Source organism: Phyllostomus discolor, chromosome 5 (genome assembly GCF_004126475.2).
Source record: "Phyllostomus discolor isolate MPI-MPIP mPhyDis1 chromosome 5, mPhyDis1.pri.v3, whole genome shotgun sequence".
Lineage (NCBI taxonomy): Eukaryota > Metazoa > Chordata > Mammalia > Chiroptera > Phyllostomidae > Phyllostomus > Phyllostomus discolor.
Window position 1 is genome coordinate 146,313,588 of NC_040907.2, and position 21,719 is coordinate 146,335,306.

General features: G+C 38.1%; 1 protein-coding gene across 3 annotated transcripts in view; it reads left to right on the forward strand.

Moving 5' to 3' along the window:
- BTAF1 (B-TFIID TATA-box binding protein associated factor 1) overlaps positions 1-21,719 on the forward strand; it is a 113,923-nt gene that overhangs the window by 54,520 nt on the left and 37,684 nt on the right. For all 3 annotated transcript variants that reach the window (XM_028513543.2, XM_036026992.1, XM_036026993.1), the window contains 5 exons: positions 9,860-9,964; positions 11,098-11,247; positions 11,793-11,935; positions 12,196-12,370; positions 13,847-14,050. In XM_028513543.2, coding sequence (XP_028369344.1) covers positions 9,860-9,964; positions 11,098-11,247; positions 11,793-11,935; positions 12,196-12,370; positions 13,847-14,050 — 777 coding nt within the window. The remainder of the gene's footprint in view (positions 1-9,859; positions 9,965-11,097; positions 11,248-11,792; positions 11,936-12,195; positions 12,371-13,846; positions 14,051-21,719) is intronic.

Below are 21,719 nucleotides of genomic sequence, written 5' to 3' on the forward strand. Positions count from 1 at the left end.
TGGTCCTCCATACAGTTCAATTTTCTTTCAGTACTGGTTGTTTTTTTGCTGCTAAATTTTTGTTGTCCTTATTTTGGTTGTGTGAGGAGGCACAGTGTGTCTACCTATGCCTCCATGTTGGCCTGAAGTTGAGTGAGTCTGTTTCTGTTCTGCTTGTTCGTTTATTTTGTTTGGTAGATTCCATTGTTGATAGATATGTATTTATTGCCATATTGTTGTTTATGTTTTTGATCTTATTAAAGAAGACCCTTTAACATTTTATGTAACATTGGTTTGGTGGTGGTGAACTCCTTTAGCTTTTCTTTTATTATCATTATTCCTCATTTGATATGTTTATTGATTTTAGAGAGGGGAGGAGAAACATTGATGTAAAAGAGAAATATTGATTGGTTGCATCTCTTATGCTCACTGACTGAGGATCAAACCTTCAACCTTTTGGTGTACGAGATGATGCTTCAACCAACTGAGCTGCCCAGCCAGGTCTCTGTTAGCTTTTTCTTGTTTGGGAAGCTCTTGAAATGTCCTTTGATTCTAAATGATAGATTTCCTGGGGAGAGTAATCTTGATTGTAGGTCCTTGCTTTTCCTTCACAAGATTAGGAAAGTCTTCTGTTGTCATTTTTTCAAACAAGTTTTCAATTTCTGGCTCTCACTCTTTTTCTAGAACCCCCATTGATACATTTGAAGTTGTCCCAGAGGGTCCTTCCACTATCCTCACGTTTTGGATTCTTTTATCTTTTTACTGTTCTCATTGGATGTTTTCTGCCTCTATATCTTCCAAATTGCTGCTTCGATCCTCTGCTTCATTTATTCTATTGTTGATTCCCCATAATGTAGTCTTCATTTCAGTTAATGTATCCTTCCTTCATTTCTGACTGGTTCTTTTTTGTGATTTGCATGTCCTTTGTCATGCTGTTGAAGTTCTCACTAAGTTCATCTACTTTTCCCTTAAGTTAAATAGCATACTTATAGCCATTATTTTGAATTTTGCATCTAGTACATTGCTTGTCTTCATTTTGTTTAGTTCTTTTCCTGGAGTTTTGTTCTGTTTTTTCATCTCAGACATGTTTCCTTGTCTTCCTGTGTTTGGCAGCCTCCTTGTGTTTGTTTCTGTGTATTAGGTAGAATTACTACAACTCCTGGTCTTGGTAGAGTGGCCTTATGTAATAGGTATCCTGAAGGGTCCAGTGGCACAGCCTCCAAGTTCAGCTGAGCTGGGCACTCCAGGTGCCATACCACTCCCATGTGGGCTGTGTACACCTTCCTATTATAGTTGAACCTTGACTGCTGTTGGCATTTCGATGGAAGGGATTTCCCCCAGGCTCATTGGCTTCAAGGACTGACTGCAACCACTATGGAAGATCAGCTATATAGGGTCCCAACCCACAGAACAGTACTTCAGCAAGACTCCATTGAGCCTGCCTCTTGAATGTGTCCATTGTGGAGGAGGTTGACTGGTGTTTTGTGTGGTATGAAGGTGTTTACCTGGTGCATTGGTTCTTGGGCTTCTGAGGAGGTGCAGGCCAAGGTTAGCCACCATCTGTGTTCTACCTGAGACCTCCCAGCCTGGGCTACAAAATGATCTGCAGATGGCTTCTAATTGTTCTGGATTGGAGGTGCCCAGGAGAGGCTAAGCTGTGAACCAAGGCTAGCTGCTGCTAGTGCTAGACCTGCGGCACAGCACTCCAAGACCAGTTGCTGCTTAGTTGAGAGATTTTAGGAAAGTCTGAAGCATGAGGTGAGACAGGCTATTTGTATGGGAAAGTCACTGGAAACAGCTTGGTGGGACCATCAATGGATGATCCAGGACAGGGTCTTGGGAAATCACAAGGGATAGGAGGGGTGGCAAACAATGATAACCAGGTTGATAGAGACTCAACTATGACTCAGCAAAAGAACAGTGGCCTCTGCCAGAACTCCGTCTGAGAGAAAGTTGCTTCTGCATCTCTTGCCCTGATGACAGACTCTTCAATTCCTCCCATATGTTCCTGGAGCTTTTCAAGCTGTTACCCCAGCACTGGAACTCAGAAGGAGTGTGTCTGAGTAAGTTGTACTTGGGTCCTTTGAGAGGAACAGGTAGGACTGCAGAAACCTGTCTCACTCAGCCACAATTCTATTGGTTTTTATAGCCAGAAGTTAAGGGGTCTTCTCTTTCTGGCACTGGAACCCTGGGCTGGAGGTCCTGATGTAAGGCTGGAACCCTTACTCCTCAAGGGGAACCTCCACAGCCAAGATAGCCCTCCCAATTTTTATCTACCACATGTGGGTGTGGGCTGGTGTGGGTATGGGACCAACCTGTTTTGCATTTCCGCTTCTTCTACCAGTCTCAATGTAGTTGCTTCTTTATAGTCTTAGTTGTACGACTTCCATTTAGCTAGATTTCAGGTGATTCTGAATGGTGGTAGTTTAGTTCTTTTTTTAAAAAAATTGTTTTATTGATTATGTTCTTTCAGTTGTCCAAATTTTTCCCCATTTGCTCCCCTCCTCCTGGTACCTGCCTCCCCTCTAGCAGTCCTTTCACCTTAACTCATGTCCAGGGGTTGTGCATTTAAGTTCTTTGGCATCTCCATTTCCTATACTTTTCTTAATACCCCCATCTATTTTGTACCTACCAATTATGCTTCTTAATCCCTGCACCTTTTCCCCCATTCTCCCCATTCCCTCTCTCCACTGATAACCCTCCAAATAGTCTCCATATCTATGATTCTATTCCTGTTCTAGTTGTTTGCTTAGTTTTTGTTTTTGTTTTTTAGATTCATTTGTTGATAGTTGTTTGTCATTTTAATGTTCATAGTTTTTATCTTTTTCTTAAATAAGTCCCTGTAACATTTCATATAATAAGGACTCGATGATGTTGAACTCTTTTAGTTTTGCCTTGTCTGGGAGCACTTTATCTGCCCTTTCATTCTAAATGAAAGCTGGATAGAGTAATCTAGGTTGTATGTAGGTCCTTGCTTTTCATCACTTTGAATACTTCTTGTCAGTCCCTTTTGCCTGCAAAGTTTCTATTGAGAAATCAGCTGATAGTCTTATGGGAACTCCTTTATAGGTAACTCTCTGCTTTTCTCTTGCTGCTTTTAAGATTCTTTCTTTATCTTTAACCTTTGGCATTTTAATTATGATGTGTCTTTTTCTTTGGGTCCAACTCATTTGGGATTCTCTGTGCTTCCTGGACTTAAAGGGCTCTTTCCTTCATAATATAAGGAAATTTTCTTTCATTATCTTTTCAAGTAAGTTTTCAATTTCTTGCTCTTTCTCTTTTCTTCTGGCATCCCCATGATTCAAATGTTGGCACTTTTGGAGCTGTCCCAGAGTCGTCTTATTCTCTCCTCTGTTTTTGTTTGTTTGTTTGCTTGTTTGTTTTTGAATTCTAATTTCTTCATTCTGTTCTGGTTGGTTGTTGATTTCCTCCTTATGTTCCAAATTGTCAGTATGAGCCCCCGCTTCCCTTCCTTCACTGTTGAGTCTCTGTGGATTTTTCTTTATTTCTCTTAGGGTAGCCTCCATTTCTTCCCTTATGCTTTTGCGGTACTCAGTGAGTTATCTGAACATCCTGATCATTAGTGTTTTGAACTCTGAATCTGATAGGTTGGCTCTCTCTGTTTTGCTTAGTTTTTTTCTGGGTTTTTTTTGTTGTTGTTGTTCTTTCATTTGGGCCATATTTCTTTGTCTCTTCTATTTAGCAGCCTGCCTGTGTTTGTTTCTATTAATTGGGCAGAGGTGCTTTGACTCCCTGTCTTAGCACACTTGTTAAGTTGTATGGGGCAGACCTTTAGGTATTTGCCAGGGCAGGGCAACTTGTTTCACTTCTTTGTGGCTCTGTGTGGGGGGGAGGGGTTAGAAAGAGGACAGTGCCACTGAGGCTTGCTTGGCACTCATCCCATTTCCAGTCACTTCACCCCTTCCCGTATGCAACCGGCACCCCTCCTATTGCTCCCCCAGTGGTGGTTCCCAGAGTGGGTGGGTTTACAGGCTCTTTAAATGAGCTCTCCTGAGAGACCAACAGTTTCTTCAGCCACCCTAACCTCCACTGGTTTTTATAGCCAGACAGTATGAAGCTTTATTTCCAGGTGCTGGAACCCTGGGCTGTGTAGTCTGGTTGGGGCTGTGATTGCTCGCTCCCAAGCTGTCCCTCCCGATTTTATCTACCACGTGTGAATACAGGACTGCCTATTCCACTGGCCGCCTCACCACTGCCATACCAAATCCTCTCCATCCCAGCTCACGATCTCCTCCCCTCCTACCCTTGCTTCTTTAAATCCTTAATTGTCAAACTTCTATACAATTTGATTTTCTGGCAGTTCTGGGTGTTTTTTGTTTTGAGGTTAGTTGTGATCCTTATGGTTGTGCAAGAGGTGAAGCTTACCTACCTACACCCTCCATCTTGAATGGGAGTCCTCTAGTTTAGTTTTTAATTTTACCTGGAAACAAAATTAATGGTGTCTATAGAATTGCTTTCTCACTCCTGAATATGAAGTCATCTTAAGTACAAAGTGAAAAAATGAACCTCATATCTAAATTACTAGTAACTGTATTCTGGTTTAGTTTCTAACTTTTCAACCTATTCCCCTCAGTAATTCCAGGGTGATTTGGTAGGCTAACCATGGCTGTAGTTCAGTGTATTTATACCTTATAAAGATTGATGCCTCTCTTCCCTTGAAAGTACTTTGATTATCGTCAGTAATTTGGGTTTTTTGTTTGTTTGTTTGCTTGCTTTTTAAGATTTTATTTATTTATTTTAGAGAGATGGAAAGGAGAGAGAATGAGAGGGAGAGAAACATTGACTTGCGAGAGAGACATCGATTGGTTGCCTCTCGCATGCCCCCAACTGGGGACCTGGCCTACAACCCAGGCATGTGCCCTGACTGGGAATTGAATCTGTGACATTTTGGTTTGCAGGCTGGTGCTCAATGCACTGAACCACACCAGTCAGGGCTTGTTTTGTTTTATAAAGCCAGAAGTTTATGAGAAAGATGTACTTAATCTTAAAATTTATTTGATCATAAGTACATATGCAGGCATGCTCATCTCTAAAATGTCCTTAAATAGAACCACAGTTAATACAGTTATTTATTAATTTTTTATCTATTGGACATATGGCACCTGTAAAAATAAATTCTTTAATCCCTGTGCCTTTGTCTGTGATGTTAACCTGTGAAAGTATTTGCAAGCCTGGCTCTTGGGGAGCATGAAATAACTCTTTAGAAAACCAAACTAGTTTCATTTGATAATGACTTAAAATCAAGGTGTAATTTTTTTTTTGCTAAACTAGCAGCTTGGCAATCAGGGTGAAGGAATTTACCACTTGTTTTTCTTTCTTGTATTCTCTTTTTAACCTGTGACTGTGTTTATATGTGCAAGAGGGGATCTGTGAATGTTTATGTCCATCAGTAAACTACTTTATTAAGACTATCTAGATTAACTAGTGTTGATAACCACTAACTCTTGTAGCCAGAACTTGACTCCAAGATCTAGAAAGGTACACTTCTGGACATGAATCTCTCATTTAGTTTTGCTTTGCTGACTGGGTCAACTTTTCCATTCCATTTGCATTGTAGTCACTTTGTGAATCATGTTTGACAGGCAAGTTCTGGCATGAAGTTTATATTTAGTATGAAAATATACATGAAATTGAGTTGGAATTTGAGGCATACTTAATCCAGGATGTAAGAAAATTTAACACACATATGTAGAGAAGGAAAGAAAGACCAAAAGAATAGACTTGACTAGGACTTTGGCTTTAGAGAATATTAGCATAATTGGGTTTGGCCAGCTTTTGTAAAGATAGGGACAGGGATGACAAAGGGTAAATATTCAGCTGCTTTCAATAAGTATTGGTTAGGCATATGAGTAGAATAAGGCCTTATAAATTGTCTAAATATAGAATTGGGTTTATTGGGAGGGGAGGATTGTTTTTGGAAGTGGGCCAAAGTAGGATTTCATACCAAGTTAGTGAAAGAACTCATTGTGATGCTTCACTTTTTTATTGCTTCTTTCCTGTTCTTCCCTACAACCCAAACTCATTAGCTGTGGAGATAAAAGTGATGATTAATCTGCCTACATGCAGGAATCAGATGTTCATGGTAATGATGATCAGATTGCTGATCCACACCTACCCACTTTTGTGGGGAGGTAAAAGGGGACATGGCAATAGAGTACTGACCAGATCTTACCCCACCTAGGATGCCAGCTTTACCAGTTAGGGGTTTATTGCCAACTAAAATTCTGAGAAACTTTTGCATCTTACCAATTACTCTCTGACTTTGGACCGTTTTTCATACAAAAGGTAGATTTATTCAATAAATATTTTAGTGCCTACATGGCTACAGTTTTCTAGATACTAATCAGTAAGAGACAAGGTTTCTGCCCTTCTACAGAGTTTAAAACAGAAGAAGCTCTAATAATGTAATGAGGTAGGTATCTTGTAGGAGAAGTAGATGGTGCTAGTGGATCCTAGCTAGTGAGGTGAGTGAAGATCAAGGAAGGTATGCTGCTAAATGAGAAGTTTAAGTTGAGACCTTAAGGATGAGTGGAATTTAAGCAGGTGAAGAGCAGGATAAGAGTCAGAGGAACGTATAGTATGTGAAACTTGGGAAGCAGGAGAGAGCATGATGGCACCAAGGAGGAGGTGAAAGGAAATTGGTCAGGCTGGAGGGTAGAATGTGGGATGGTTGAGCACAGGAGGAAACATAAATCTGAATAAAACAGCTGGGAATTATGTAGTATAACCCATATGTGTTACACTAAATAACTGCAAATCATTTTCCTTGCATAATTTCCACAAATGGGGACTACATCTAGCACTAGTATAAAGTGCTAATATTATGTTAGTTGTTTAACACAAAACAATTTTTTATTCATTCAGTGATTTATTTTTGTATTTCTTACCAATTGCCATTTAGTCCTCTTATGCCCCTGTACCCCCGACAATCACCACACTATAGTCCATGTTCATGAGTCTTTTTCTCTTCTTGATTAATCCCTCCACCCCTAACCTCCCCCACCCCTTAGCTCTCATCTTGCTCTCTATCTGTGAATTTGTCTCTCTTTTCCTTGTTCAATTTGTTCATTAGATTCCACATATGAGTAGAATCATAAAAAATTTTTTTAACCTCTTAAAACATGAATTCATTCATAACTTGAGTTATAGTGGTCCAGTAACTTAAACCTGAAGTAAAGAGTTTGTGGTGGGGTTTTTTTCTGTATTTTAGTGTACACTGTGCTAGACTAATACTAAACATTCATCAAAACTTTCCATACTTTGCCTAAGATGAATGGAGAATAGTACAGTCCTAATTAGCAGCGGCATCTAGAAGTTTATTGACTATCTAAAAAATTTGATGGGGGGAATCCCAAAGTGGATAATCTCTAAAGGACTAAAAACATACAGTCCCCACTGTGCCCTGCTCCCTCAGTAATCTAGTTAAATAAATATAAATGCAAAGTAACAGCACTAAGTTACCTGCCTCAATCAATGCCTACTAGAAGACAGGTGCAAAGTAAATGAAAATAGATGGGCCAAGTTTCAGTTCAGTAAGAGATGAATTGGCCCTGGATGGGCCAAACTACACTTTGTGATCTTTTAAGATAGTACTAATAGTGAGCTAAAGGCATGTTACTTTTTGCAATCATATCTAAAAGGAGGTACTTGTACAGTTGTTCAGGTGGACTGAATTTGGCCTACCGATGTTTTCCCAGCCTTATCTTGCAATTTCAACTAAGCAGACTTTATGCTGTGCCACTGGATGATCTACATTTTTTTCAAATACAAATTCCTATGATGATGATGTTCTGTATATTCTGGATTGAGTTTTTAAAAGAAATTTGGGTTTTCAGTTTTGTTTTTTCTTTATTTTTCTTAAATTTTACTTTCCTCTTTATTTATTGAGTTTACTTTTTAGAGCAGTTGTAGGTTCACAGCATATACCTCCTCTCCCACTCCAAACAAGGGTTCTCCCACTGTTAACATCCCACACCAGAGTGCTACATTTATTACAGTCAGGGAGCCAACATTGACACATCATTATCAAAGTCCATAGTTTACATTAAGTTTCACTCTTGTTGTACATTCATTTTATGGGTTTTGACAAGTGTATAATGACATCTCTTCATTATTGTTTCATATAGAATGGTTTCTCTACTCGAAACCCCTCACCCCCCTCACTGTTCTCTAACTGTTCATACTTTCTTCTCCCTGGTTGTTTTTATAACTATAAAGTAGAATTTACTATAGTAACTAAGCCTGTAGCCTGAGAAGACTACTACAATTTTTATCACATTTATTGTTTATAAATATAAAAGAAACACTCTTCCTGTGTAGGTACGTCTTTGGAATGTACTAGCAACCGTTTGCATTTTCCAGTAATGGGGTTGGAGGGTGGGTTATATTGTCCTGGCTGGGTAGCCCACTTGGTTAGGGCATCATCCCAGTATACCATGGTCACAGGTTCAATCTCCCATCAGGGCACATAAAAGAAGCAACCAATGAATACATAAATAACTGGAACAACAAGTTAATCTCTCTCTCTCTTTCTAAAAATTAAAATTTTTTTAAGTTGGTAAATATAATGGGGGAAATCATAGGTGAGAAGATTATAGAAGAGTAACATTAAATTATTTGCTTGTTTGCTATTACATCATTCCTAATTCTTTTACAGTTGTCCCTAATTCTGTCTGATGAGAAATGAAAGAAGACGTCTCAGTTTCCCTTTCTCTATTAGTGAAAAGTAGTTAAGGCATAGCAAATCAGTGAGTGGGCTCCCCTAGCTAATGATTCTGTTGTCTGTTTTAAACATCTTTCAAACTATTTTGAGAACATATAATCCTGTCTTTGTCATTCATTAGTTTTCCTTTGTTTAGAAAATTATAGGCAACTCTCTAAGTTATACATTATCCCTAGAACTTCTAGCTTTCTGGAATTTCAGTTGAAATTTTCAAATTTCTCTTCAGTCTCTTCCAGACAACATATTTTTTGCTTAAAAAATATGGTAGAGTGTAGTGATAGGTATTGTGAATTAGTTACTAGAATTTTTCAGTTGGTTAGTCTTAGTGAGCTTGTAATTTTTTTTGAGCAACAATAGACAACATGTGAGATTCTTTTCTTAGAATCCTGGGTACACAGTAAATATTTGGTTGAACACCATTTGACTGCTTAATTTGGCTGGGCTTTTGAATTGTTGAGAAATTCCTTAGGTTGAACTGCTAAACTGAGCTTAAGGGGATCCCTGAACCCTCTGAAATTGGAGGCAAATTTTATATCTAAATATGTATGAGTATATAAGTGTGTTTTTTAAAGAAAGGAGTGTGCATAGTTTTCATCAGATTTTCAAAAGGTCCCTGACCCAAAATAGATTAAGAACATTTGCTTTAATTCTGTACTGAACTCAAAGTACAATTTTCTAGGTTGGGTATCGCTTATAATTCATTACCTGGATTACTGGTAAGCACAATAGAATTTAAATTCTAGTCATCCAGCACAGCGGTAGTAATGTGATCATCTTTCAAATTTCCCCTACAAAGCAGTAATATATAATGTAACCAAGGAGTGTTGCTGGTTAGAACTTGCTTCCATGTGAAGGACAATTTTAACATATTTGAAGTAAAATTTATTGTTGTTGATCATAATCAGACTTTCTCCAGCTTCCCAGTAATTATATGCCATTCAGTTTCTCCAAACCACTGGAATAATAAATATGGTACCCTTGCTCTAAAATCTTGTCAGAATTTATCACTAGTTGAACCTTTCTGATAAAGCTATATAGTCTTTCCATGGTAATGCTTTAGGATTGTCTTATAACTCTTCAAATAAGCTAATACCTGTGAATTATGTGCTGTAGCTTTGATTCTGTTTTTGTTTTCAGAACTCTTCATCTTGGCTTATACCTATTCTGCCTGATATGCTGCGACACATTTTTCAGTTTTGTGTTTTAGAAAGCAGCCAGGAAATTCTGGACCTCATTCACAAGGTACACAGGGAATATATCTGTACTACTTTTTCCCAGTAACTTGGTGGTTTTAAGATTTTTTCATAATTGCTATACTGTAGTTGGTCAAGGATTTTTAAGAAATTAGAAATCATCTCAGAGATTCGAAAAGTCTAGAGATCTGCAAGGTGAGACAAGGAAATAGCCTTTTATGAAATATAGTAACTTAAGTCCTGGTGGGCTGTGCTTCTTTCTCTTATGCGACCATCTATGCAAGTGTTTCAGGTACTTCCTGAGAGCCTCAATACAGAAAATAAAATGAAAGAAAGACTGCTTTCCTCTATCACCTATCTTGCTATTTATCAGAATGCTTATTAATCTGTCAGGTATCTTTTGGGATTTGTTGGTAATATGTAGAGTCTGATGGTCATAGTTTAATCTTGTACTTCTTTTCCTTACTTAGCAAGATTGGTTATATGTGTTAGAATCTTTAAAGAGGAACCATGTGATATATTTAATAACAGTTATGGGGGAAATGACACTGTTGTACCTTTGAAACCTATTAAATTAGTCTTGAATTATTGGCCTCTGAGGTGGCTTATTGATAATAGCCTTAGATTAACAGTGGTGGTATTTCTACCACTGTTATTTTATTACCAGACCTATCCCATTTAATGTTAGGCCTTGAGTAAGAGACCTTATTGAGTAAGATGATGAGTCAAGACTTACATTGTTCTTAATTTATACTGGGATATTATAACCTTTAAAGTTAGCAGAGGATATTTATCAGGAATTCTTATATCTTGAAGTGAGAGTTGAATATAGGACTGTTAGTATTGAGCTTTATGATATACACAAAGGATTTTAGTGACTTACTGAGATTTTTGACAACTCAATTATTTTTATGGGTATCTTTTAAATGACATTTATAAAATACTGAAGAATATTCTTTGCATTCCTTTTCTTTTTAACTTTCTCTTTTATTACATTTTAGTATACAGACCTACCAAAAAAATCCCTGTGTTTTAAAAATAGGCCTCTATATTGAATTTTAAAATTAATCTATATGCTATTTCTGAATTATTTTTTTCAATTCAATATCCCTAAAAATAAGTTAGGATTTATTAGTCCTTACTAGAAAAATTCCACTTTCATATTCCCCTTTCACTCTGTAGGTTTGGATGGAATTGTTGAGCAAGGCTTCAGTTCAGTATGTAGTAGCTGCTGCTTGTCCATGGATGGGCGCATGGCTTTGCTTAATGATGCAGCCTTCACATCTACCTATTGATTTAAATATGTTGCTGGAAGTAAAGGCTAGAACCAAGGTAAGTAAAGCAGGACATACTATATTTGTATGTTCAGTTCATAATTATTAATATGGTAACCATGTATGAAATCTGTATTGTTTTATTATAAGTATAATTTTTATTTAGCTTAAAGAAAAAGTATTTTATTAGGATCTTGACAAAATGCATAGTAATTTTTATCTATTAAAATACGAAAAGAGCTCTGGCTGGTGTAGCTCCCTGGATTGAGCTCAGGCTGCGAACCAAAGCATTGCATGTTCGATTCCCAGTCAAGGCACATGCCTGGGTTGCAGGCCACAGCCCCCAGTAACCTCACATTAATGTTTCTCTCTCCCTCTCTCTCTCTCTCTCTCTCTCTCTCTCTCTCTCTCTCTCTCCCTCCCTCCCTTCTCTAAAAATAAATAAATAAAATCTTTTAAAAAATATGAAAAGAACTGTATTTTACTGAGATTATAACAAATGAGAATATTTTTCATGTTGCTATTAAACTTTAATGATTAATCTTTAATTATTCCATTTTGGGGTTTTTTTGTTTGTTTGTTTGTTTTTCGCATTTCCTCTAGGAGAAAACAGGTGGTAAGATACGTCAAAGCCAAAGCCAGAGTAAAGAAGTACTGCAGGAGTACATTGCAGGTGCAGACACCATCATGGAAGACCCTGCCACCAGGGATTTTGTGGTTATGCGAGCCAGAATGATGGCAGCCAAGTGAGTGTACATAAATTCAAAAGTCACTTAACCCAGAGATGCCTCTAATGTGTCTATCAGTGCTTCCTCATCACACTAGTTACAAAGTAGGAAAAAAATTAATGTGTAAGAAAACTTCTAATTTTTGGAAGTTTTAAATAGGGTTTATATATTTTTATGAAGATTGGAGTTATGTCTTCTTGAGACAAGTTATAGCTTCAGTAGGAGTAACTGTACCTCAGGTAACTTCTGTAGTAACTTCTTTTTTTTCTCTTGCTTAGGTTGTTAGGAGCACTTTGTTGCTGTATTTGTGATCCAAGTGTAAATGTGGTAACCCAAGAAATTAAACCAGCTGAATCCCTTGGCCAGTTACTACTCTTCCATTTGAACTCCAAATCTGCCTTACAGAGAATTAGTGTTGCATTGGTAATCTGTGAATGGGCTGCTTTACAAAAGGTAAGATTTTACCCAAAAAGTAATGAAGTCACATTAAGTAAACCAATTTTCATTAGTTGTTAGGATTGTTTTCATTATGTTTTATAAGCAGAAAAGCTAATATTTTCTTTCTATAAAGATCCAACAGTTATAGAAAAGTATCCTAGATTACATTGAAACATTGTTTCTCTCATTTGCCTTTAACCCCGGACTTTTTTCTTAGAGCTGCAGTATCATAAACCTGAGACTTACTAGTTATGCCTATACTTAATATTTGCTTTTGATCCTACAGTCTGTTAAGAAATGTCCTTCCTAAAAACACATGTATGCATGGAAGTAGTCCATAAACTATTGGTCATTCATTCCTTTATATTTCTCTCAGATATCACTGAAAACTATGAAAAATAAAAGGCTTTCAATACTAGAGATCCACTTATATGAGTAGTCTAGCAGGGGCAGAATTTTTGGTCACAGAAAGAAGAATCTCAACATTTAAGCCAAAATCTTTATGTTTCCAAATAATCCATGCCCTTGCAGCACCTTTAACTTCTAGTAAGATGCATGATTTTGTGTTAAGACTTGCTTCTGTAAATTAAAGAAACTTCCTGCTGGCTTTGTTTATTCCATTGGCTGGAATTCTGGAAATTTAACTGTCTGCACTTGCTGTGAGAGTTGCTTATTACTGCCTCTTAGCAGTTTGTCAAAGTTGTGTCTAAAAGTAATTGAGCCGTGCTCTATTGCAACTGAGACCCCAGCTTTGCTTCTGAAAAGAAGCAAGGCCCCTCTGTTTTTAGTCAGGACTCGGTGTGCTGGAGAGGCAGTGATGCTGTGTTTTTGTGCCTCTCAGACTCAGCAGCAAGTGTTGACAGTTCGGTTTCTGGACCCTCACAGAGCTTCTCTGGACTTACTCTGTGAAGCCCAGGCTGATCACCCAGATCCCACAGAACCCCTCATGGCTCATCACTGAGGCCATTCCCCCTCTGGTTGGGACAGGCAACAACCAGAGAGAGTGGGAAGGGTTAGTTAAATTTGGGGGCAGGTAAGTAGCTTTTAAATTATATATCCATTTCTACAGTATAGCATGTGAAACTATGGGTTCAGCTGTTAAGAAATCTAATATTGAGTTTTTAAATAACATTTTAGTGCATGCTAAGTGTTTTTATATGACTGATTTATTTTAAAGTTACGTAATTTTGAATCTGCTGTATATATGTAAACTTGGAATAAATTTAGAGTAAAATAACAGTAATTAGTTAGAAAATATAATGGAATTTTAATAGTTCCATGTGCATGTTCTATAGTCATTCATATTAAAATTTTAGAGTAGTTTGGTTGTGATACCTTTTTTCTGTGCAACTAACTGTTGTTATAGGAGATAACAGAACATAAGTTCAACATCAGTAGGAATTTAGAACTTGGTAGTTTGCAACTGAAGATTTATGCATCTCTAGAATTATGTTTATTTGCTCTGAATATTTGTTGTCTGTTATATTTTAGGAGTGTAAAGCTGTTACGCTAGCTGTGCAGCCACGTTTACTTGATATCCTTTCAGAACATTTATATTATGATGAAATTGCCGTCCCATTTACCCGAATGCAGAATGAGTGTAAACAGCTTATTTCATCATTAGCTGATGCACATATTGAAGTTGGTAGTAGAGTAAACAGCAATGTTTTTACAATAGATCAAGCTAATGACCTGGTGAGTAAAGAAGTAACTTTCTTACTTTTAGATAGAGCATGAAATAAAGATTAGAAACTTGTCATGTCATGTTACCACAAAGCACTAATTTGTTGACTCTGTCTGAGGCTAGGTTTCCTGCCATCCCTTTAGAAAGTTATTTCATTGTATTGACTTTTCTGGAAGTAAGGGGATAGGGAAGGAAATTTTTTTTTATTCATTTTTTTTTTTTTAGGGAGGAATGGGAGAGAGAGAGAGAGAGAAAGAGGGAGAGAGAGAGAGAGAGAGAGAGAGAGAGAGAAACATCAATGTGCGGTTGCTGGGGGTTATGGCCTGCAACCCAGGAATGTACCCTGGCTGGGAATCGAACGTGGGACACTTTGGTTCCCAGTCCGCGCTCAATCCACTGAGCTACGCCAGCCAGGGCTCGGAATTTTTTTTTTTAATCTCAGATCCTGGCAAGCCAGTGACTTTTATAGGAACAGCTGTTACATTTTTTGTTATTTCTCTGTCTTGCTTAAGACTGGCAGAGTAAAGGAAAACACTGCTTTTATAAGTTCCTGAGTATTTCTCCTTCCCCCTCACAACTTATAATGAAAATATTCAAATATAAAATATAAGAAAATTACACAATGAACATTACATGTACGTACTCACCAACTAGATTCCACAGTTAACATTTATCACATATATATGCAACTAACTACCCCTCTATCTCATCAGCAGTGCAGCTTAATTTGTTGGTGCATTTTTAAGTTGCTGATGTCAGTACACTTTGCATGTACATCATTAACTGAAATTTAGATCTTAAGTGGACCATTTGATGAATGTTAACAGATGCATTTATCTATGAAACTCAAATCCCTGTCAAGATACAGTCAGATCATCACCACTTCTCCGTCACCCCTGCCTCTCCCTGCTCTCAAGTAACCATTGCTATGATTTTTTTGCCACTGTAAGTTTACTGTTGCCTACTTTAGAATTTCATATAAATGGAATCATATAACCCCTGCTGATTGGTATAAGGATTTTTTTCAGCATGATGTTTTGAAAAATCACCCATATTGTTATATGTAACAATAATTCTTTTTTTTTATTGCCAAGTTTTATTTCATTGTATAAATACACCATAATTAGATTAAGCCCTTCTATTGAACGCTTGGGCTGTTCCAAGCTTTTGACTAACAGAGCTGCTTTAAACTCTTGTATAAGTCTTTGGAGATAGTCTATTTTCATATTTCTTGGGTAAATACACAGTAGAATTAATTGCAGGATAGTAGAATAGGAGCTTATTTGATTTTATAAAAAGTTGCAAACCTTTTCCCAGAGTGGCTATAGCATTTATTCTAACCAAGAATATGTGAGAGTTCTTCTGTTCCACATCATCACCATAATTTGATGTAGTCACTCCTTTTAATTTTTGCCATTCTGGTGGTTGTGTGATAGTGTCGTTTGGGTCTCATTTTTGTATTTCTTTGCTGACTAATATGTCCATTTTTTATGTCTTTTTGGTCATTTGTAGGTCTTCCTTTCTGAAGTGTCTGTTTAAACCTTTCGTCTGTTTTTAATTAGGTTGTCTTTATTGTTGAGTTGTAGGAGTTTTCCTACAATACATTCTAGATACCAATCCTTTGTCACATAGATGCTTTCTGAATATTTTCTCCCAGTGGGTGGCTTGCCTTTTCATTTTTTAAAAATATATTTTATTGATTATGCTATTACAGTTGTCCCATTTTCCCCTCTTCACTCCTCTCCACCCTGCACACCCTCTCCCATCCACATTGCCCCCCTTTTAGTTCATGTCCATGTGTCATACTTATAAGTTCTTTAGCTTCTATATTTCCCATACTATTCTTACTGGCCCCATCTATTTTCTACCTACCATCTATGCTACTTATTCTCTGTAGCTTTTCCCCCTCTCTCTTCCTCCCCCTTTTTTGTTGCTAACCCTCCATGTGATCTCCATTTCTGTGGTTCTGTTCCTGTTCTAGTTGTTTGCTTAGTTTGCTTTTGTTTTTGTTTTAGGTCCGGTTGTTAATAGCTGAATTTGCTGTCTTTTTACTGTTCATATTTTTTATCTCTTTTTCTTAGATGAATCCCTTTAACATTTCATATAAAAAGGGCTTGGTAATGATGAACTCCTTTAACTTGACCTTATCTGAGAAGCACTTGATCTACCCTTCCATTCTAAGTGAAAGCTTTGCTGGATAGAGCAATCTTGGATGTAGGTCCTTGCCTTTCATGACTTGGAATACTTCTTTCCAGCCCCTTCTTGCCTGTAAGGTCTCTTTTGAGAAATCAGCTGACAGTCTGATGGGAACTCCTTTGTAGGTAACTGTCTCCTTTTCTCTTGCTGCTTCTAGGATTCTCTCCTTCATTTTAATCTTGGCTAATGTAATGATGATGTGTCTTGTTGTGTTCCACCTTGGGTCCAAGTTCTTCGGGACTCTCTGAGCTTCCTGGACTTCCTGGAAATCTATTTCCTTTGCCAGATTGGGGGAGTTCTCCTTTATTATTTGTTCAAATAACTTTTCCATTTGTTGCTCTTCCTCTTCCCTTTCTGGTACCCCTATAATTCCGATGTTGGAATGTTTCAAGATGTCCTGGGGGTTCCTAAGCCTCTCCTCATTTTTTAAAATTCTTGTTTCTTCATTTTTTTCTGTTTGGTTGTTTCTTCTTCCTTCTGGTCCACTCCATTGATTTGAGTCCTGGTTTTCTTCCCATCACTATTGGTTCCCTGTGCATTTTCCTTCATTTCACTTAGGGTAGCCTTCATTTGTTCATCTAATTTGTGACCAAATTCAACCAGTACTGTGAGCATCCTGATCACCAGTGCTTTGAACTGTGCATCTGATAGATTGGCTATTTCTTCATTGCTTAGTTGTATTTTTTCTGGAGCTTTGATCTGTTCTTTCGTTTGGACCATTTTTGTTTTGTCTTGATGCACCTGTTATGTAGTGAGGGGTGGAGCCTTAAGTGTTTCCCCTGGTGGTTCAACCCAGTTGCTGGGTTGTGACGCTGTATGTGGGGAAGGGGTCCAAGAGGGAACAATGGTGCTTGCTCTGCTCTCTGCCTATTTTAATCACTTCCCCCACTTTCCTCAAGCAAAGTGGGCCTTTCTGGTGCTGATTCTTATGTGGGTGGGTTTGTGTACTTTCTAAGACTCTGTGAGTCTCTCCAACAAACTCTCCTGTGAGGCTGGTAGTCTCTTCCAGCATCTCAACCCCCACAGGTGTTTCCTCTCCGTGTTTTGAGGCTTTATTTCCGGTGCTGGATCCCTGGGTTGTATGATCTGTCTCACTCCCCAGTTTTGCCTGGTTTATCTGCACACGAATGTAGGACTGTTGGGTTGCCAGCCACCTTGCACGCTGCGCCCCTCCACAATCTGCTGCCTGTGTACCTGGGTCTGCCAGCTGCTGCCTTGTGTGCTGGGCCTGCCAGCCACTGCATTTTTTGCCATAGCCCCTCTCTGCCAGGCCACCCAACTCTGCCCCTCCTACCAGTCTGGATGAATGTGTCTAGTTTAACTCCTTGGTTGTCAGACTTCCATACAGTTCAATTTTCTGTCAGTACTGGTTGTTTTTTTGCTGCTAAATTTTTTTTTAAGATTTTATTTACTTATTTTTAGAGAGGGAAGGGAGGGAGGGAGGGGGAGAGAGAGAGAGAGAGAGAGGGAGGGAGGGAGGGAGGGAGGGAAACATCAATGTGCGGTTGCAGGGGGTTATGGCTTTAGATGAACAGATATTTTTATTTTGATGAAGTCTAATTTATCAGTGTTTTGTGGTTATTGTATTCTGTGTTCTAAGATACCTTTTCGTATTTCTAAGTGGTGAAGGTATTCACATACTTTTTCTTTTAAACCTTTGTAGTTTTAGCTTGTATGTTTAGATTTTCATCCATATTGAATTAATGTTTGTGTGTAGTGTGAAGTAGAGTTTGAATTTTGTTTGTTTTTCTTAAAGCTATCCAATTTTTCCTTTTTTTTTTTCCTGTACCTTTTCCACTTGCTCTGGCACCTTGGTCAAAAATTTGTTCAAGTGTGGTTCTCTATCTGGGCTTTACTGGTTCAATCTACTTATCTCTCCTTATGCTATCACTGATGTCTAGTTACTATAGTTTTTTGTATTTAGTCAGTCTTACTTTGAGGTCAGTTAGATAGTGTAAATGAGTGTTTTTGTTTTCTGTTTTTTGACTTAGAGGATTAGAAACTAAGCCACTTCACTTGTGTTCATCCCTCTGAAATAGCAGTCTTCATTTCTTATCCCCCTTTCTTTTTTTTTTTTTCTAATTTTATTCATTGTTCAGGTACAGTTTTCTGTCCTTTACTCCCATTCCAGCCCACCCCTTCTTATCCCCCTTTCTAATTAAAAAGTAATGTCGTTGAATTTTTTTTGTTCTCACCAGTGAGGGAAATCTAAAATTGTTAATTTTTTCTATGCTCTTTCATAAAGTTTTTCTGATTTTTTTCTGTAATTTCTCTTTTCATGTCTCCCCCTTTTTTCTTTTTCTTTCTTTTTTTTTTGTTTTTCTTCCTTCCTTCCTTCCTTCCTTCCTCCCCTCCCCTCCCCTCCCCTTCCTTCCTTCCTTCCTTCCTTCCTTCCTTCCTTCTCGCCTGGAATGAAATATCAATTTTTTTGTGGTCTGGTTCCTGTTCTGCTATTTCTGGCAACTTTTCTTTTTTAAAAACCTTTGTTATTGAGACTTCTTATTCACTAGTGAAATTACTGTTCTGTTCCATCAACTTTATTAGTTCAGCTGCTTTGACCTGGGATATCAGATGCTCTGGAAGAGTATTGAGGAAAGGGAAATTTTGTTTTATTTTCCTTTATTTTGCCTTTTTTAAAAAAAAGATTTTCATTTTATTTTTAGAGAGAGGGGAAGGGAGGGAGAGAGAGAGAGAAAGAGAGAAAGAGAGAGAGAAAGTAAGTAACATCAATGTGTGGCTGCCTCTCGCCTGCTCCCAACTGGGGACCTGGCCCACAACCCAGGCATGTGCCCTGACTGGGAGTTGAACTGGCGACCCTTTGGTTCGCAGGCCAGTACTTGAATCCACTGAGCCACACCAGCCAGGGCTTTCGGTTAGTTTTATGAAATGCAATGTCTAACCCCATTTTTGTTGGAAAAAGAAACTGCAGTGACTTGAAGTTGAGAATGTGGATACCACCTCTCTCTCTCTCACACACTCATTCTTAGACTGTAAAGAATTCTTCACCCACCTTTTAGCCAGGACATATACAGTACTGTGTGGCAAGGTACACCAAAGGTGGGCTCGAGACTTAGGCTCCATCTTTCTTACTGGTAGCAAAGGCCAAGCTGCCTTTTATAACAAAGTACTACAGTTGAAACTAGTTCTTCCTTCTCTCCTAAACTAGTTATTCCATTCAACAATGGCCAAAAGACAGAAAAGAAGCCTCCTCTGCGAAGAGATAATTTCTTTTTCTTTAAGCAAGTAAATCTGTAATTTCTTCCTTTCTTCCAAGATGGCCAATGTTATGGTTTCTGTAATGTTAGTGCTTACTTAGCGCACTAACAATGTTGCTGTTGGCAGCTGCAGCTGCTGCTGTGGCTGGATTTTCACTGTGGTGTGTTTTCAAGCCTCACTCACTCATCCCCTCTTTCCCAAACATTCACCATCCATGTACACTCCTCACTTCTGGGGTTGTTGTTGTTGTTTTTTTTTTAAAGATTGGAGATTTTCAGTGGGGTGGTGTCAGGTTATCATCCCAGTGGTAACAGATCAACCTTGGTTCTTCAGTTTCCTCAATTTTTTTGTTGTCCTCATGGCAAGGGTTTTTGCTTTGTTAATCTTCAATCTCTGACTTTCAGTTAACAGTTCATAGATCATTGGCCTAGCTTCTACTATTTTCAGTACATTGATGGAAGGGAAATTTTAAAAGTTTAGCCTTGGCTGAGAGTCCCTACCCTTTGTATCTTTCATTGAACCCCTGTTTTTTTCAAATATAAACATTTCTCTATGGTCTTTCTTTGTCTCTCATCATTCTCACAATTTAGTTTGTCCATGTGCTATGCTCTCTTCTCTTATTCTTTTGTTAGGCATTTTTACTTAGATATCTCACTGTCCAAATTAACACAACTATAAACTGGATTTTTTTTAAATAGAAAAACACCATTTTTATCACACTCAGAAACTTTGTTAACATTTCCTTGAAAAAAGTCTCATTTATTTATCCTTTCTTGGTTTCCATCACTACAACTTAGTCAAAGGACTTAGTACTTTATGACTAGATTCTGGCGTATCTCTTAGCTTCCAGGCAGTCTCTGGTTTGTTTTATTCTGTATGCTGTGCCAGATGGTAAAATCCTCTAGTGCCACTCTGAATGCATCCCTCCCCTGCTCAGAAACAGTATTTTCTTTTTTCTTGATTTTTAGTGTTTTTTTTCTTACTTTCAGCATCTTCTTTAATTTCTCATCTCTTTTCTCCTCGTTATTTCTTAGGCATCTTCCACTTAAACTTAGTTAGCTTTCCTCTTGCAGAAAAATATACCACACTCACTTGCTGGGTCTCACTCATCCTCGCTTCTTTCCTTGAGCTCCTGGTTCCTTTGCCAGGAGTCCCCTACCTCAACCCTCTGTGCTCACGCCAAGTTCATCTTTTGACATTCCTCCATCTGTGCCCTGTGCTCAGGACATCATGATAAGCTGTTTTCAGTTCCTTAGACAAATGTCCTACTTTCTACTCCCTAACTCACTATTTGCCAAGATGTCCCTGCAACTCTCCTTTATATTTTATTTTATTTTAATTGTTATTGTTATTGTTCAAGTACAGTTTTCTGCCTTTTACTCCCATCCCATCCCACCCCCCAGAGCCCTCCCCACCTCCCTCCTGTTTACACCCCACCCCCTTATTTTTGTCTATGTGTCCTTTATACTTGTTCCTGCAAACCCTTCTCCCTTTCCCCTGAAATTCCCTCCCCTCTCCCCTCTGGCACTCCTCCTTTAAAAATCCTCCTTTAAATCCTCCTTTAAAAAGTCTCAGATAAGGTCAAGTTAAAGGAGTTTATCATCACCAAGCCCTTATTATCTTAATGCTAAAGGGACTTATCTAAGAAAAAGAAGATAAAAAGCATGTATAGTAAAATGACAGCAAACTCACAATTATTAACAACCACACCTAAAGCAAAACCAAAAGCAAACTAAGCAAACAACTAGCACAGGAACAGAACCACAGAAATGGAGATCACATGGAGGGTTAGCAACAAAGAAGGGGGAGGAAGAGAGAGGGGGAAAAGCTACAGAGAATAAGTAGCATAGATGGTAGGTAGAAAATAGACGGGGCCAGTAAGAATAGTATGGGAAATGTAGAAGCTAAAGAACTTGTAAGTATGACACATGGACATGAACTAAAAGGGGGGGAATGTGGATGGGAGAGGGTGTGCAGGTTGGAGGGGAGTGAAGAGGAGAAAATGGGACAACTGTAATAGCATAATCAATAAAATATATTTAAAAATAATAATAAATACAAATTCCAGCACAGGTGTTAGCCTCCTGGCAAGCCCCCACTAATCTTGTCACCTAAAAAGTTAATGCAACTTGTGTGCCCACAGCAACTTACACTTACCTCAGTTATATTTCATGTCATCTTAGGTGTTTTCCTATATATCTATCTCTCACATTAGTCTGTGCATTTTTTGAATGTATGAAGACATCTTTTAGTATTATTCAATAAATA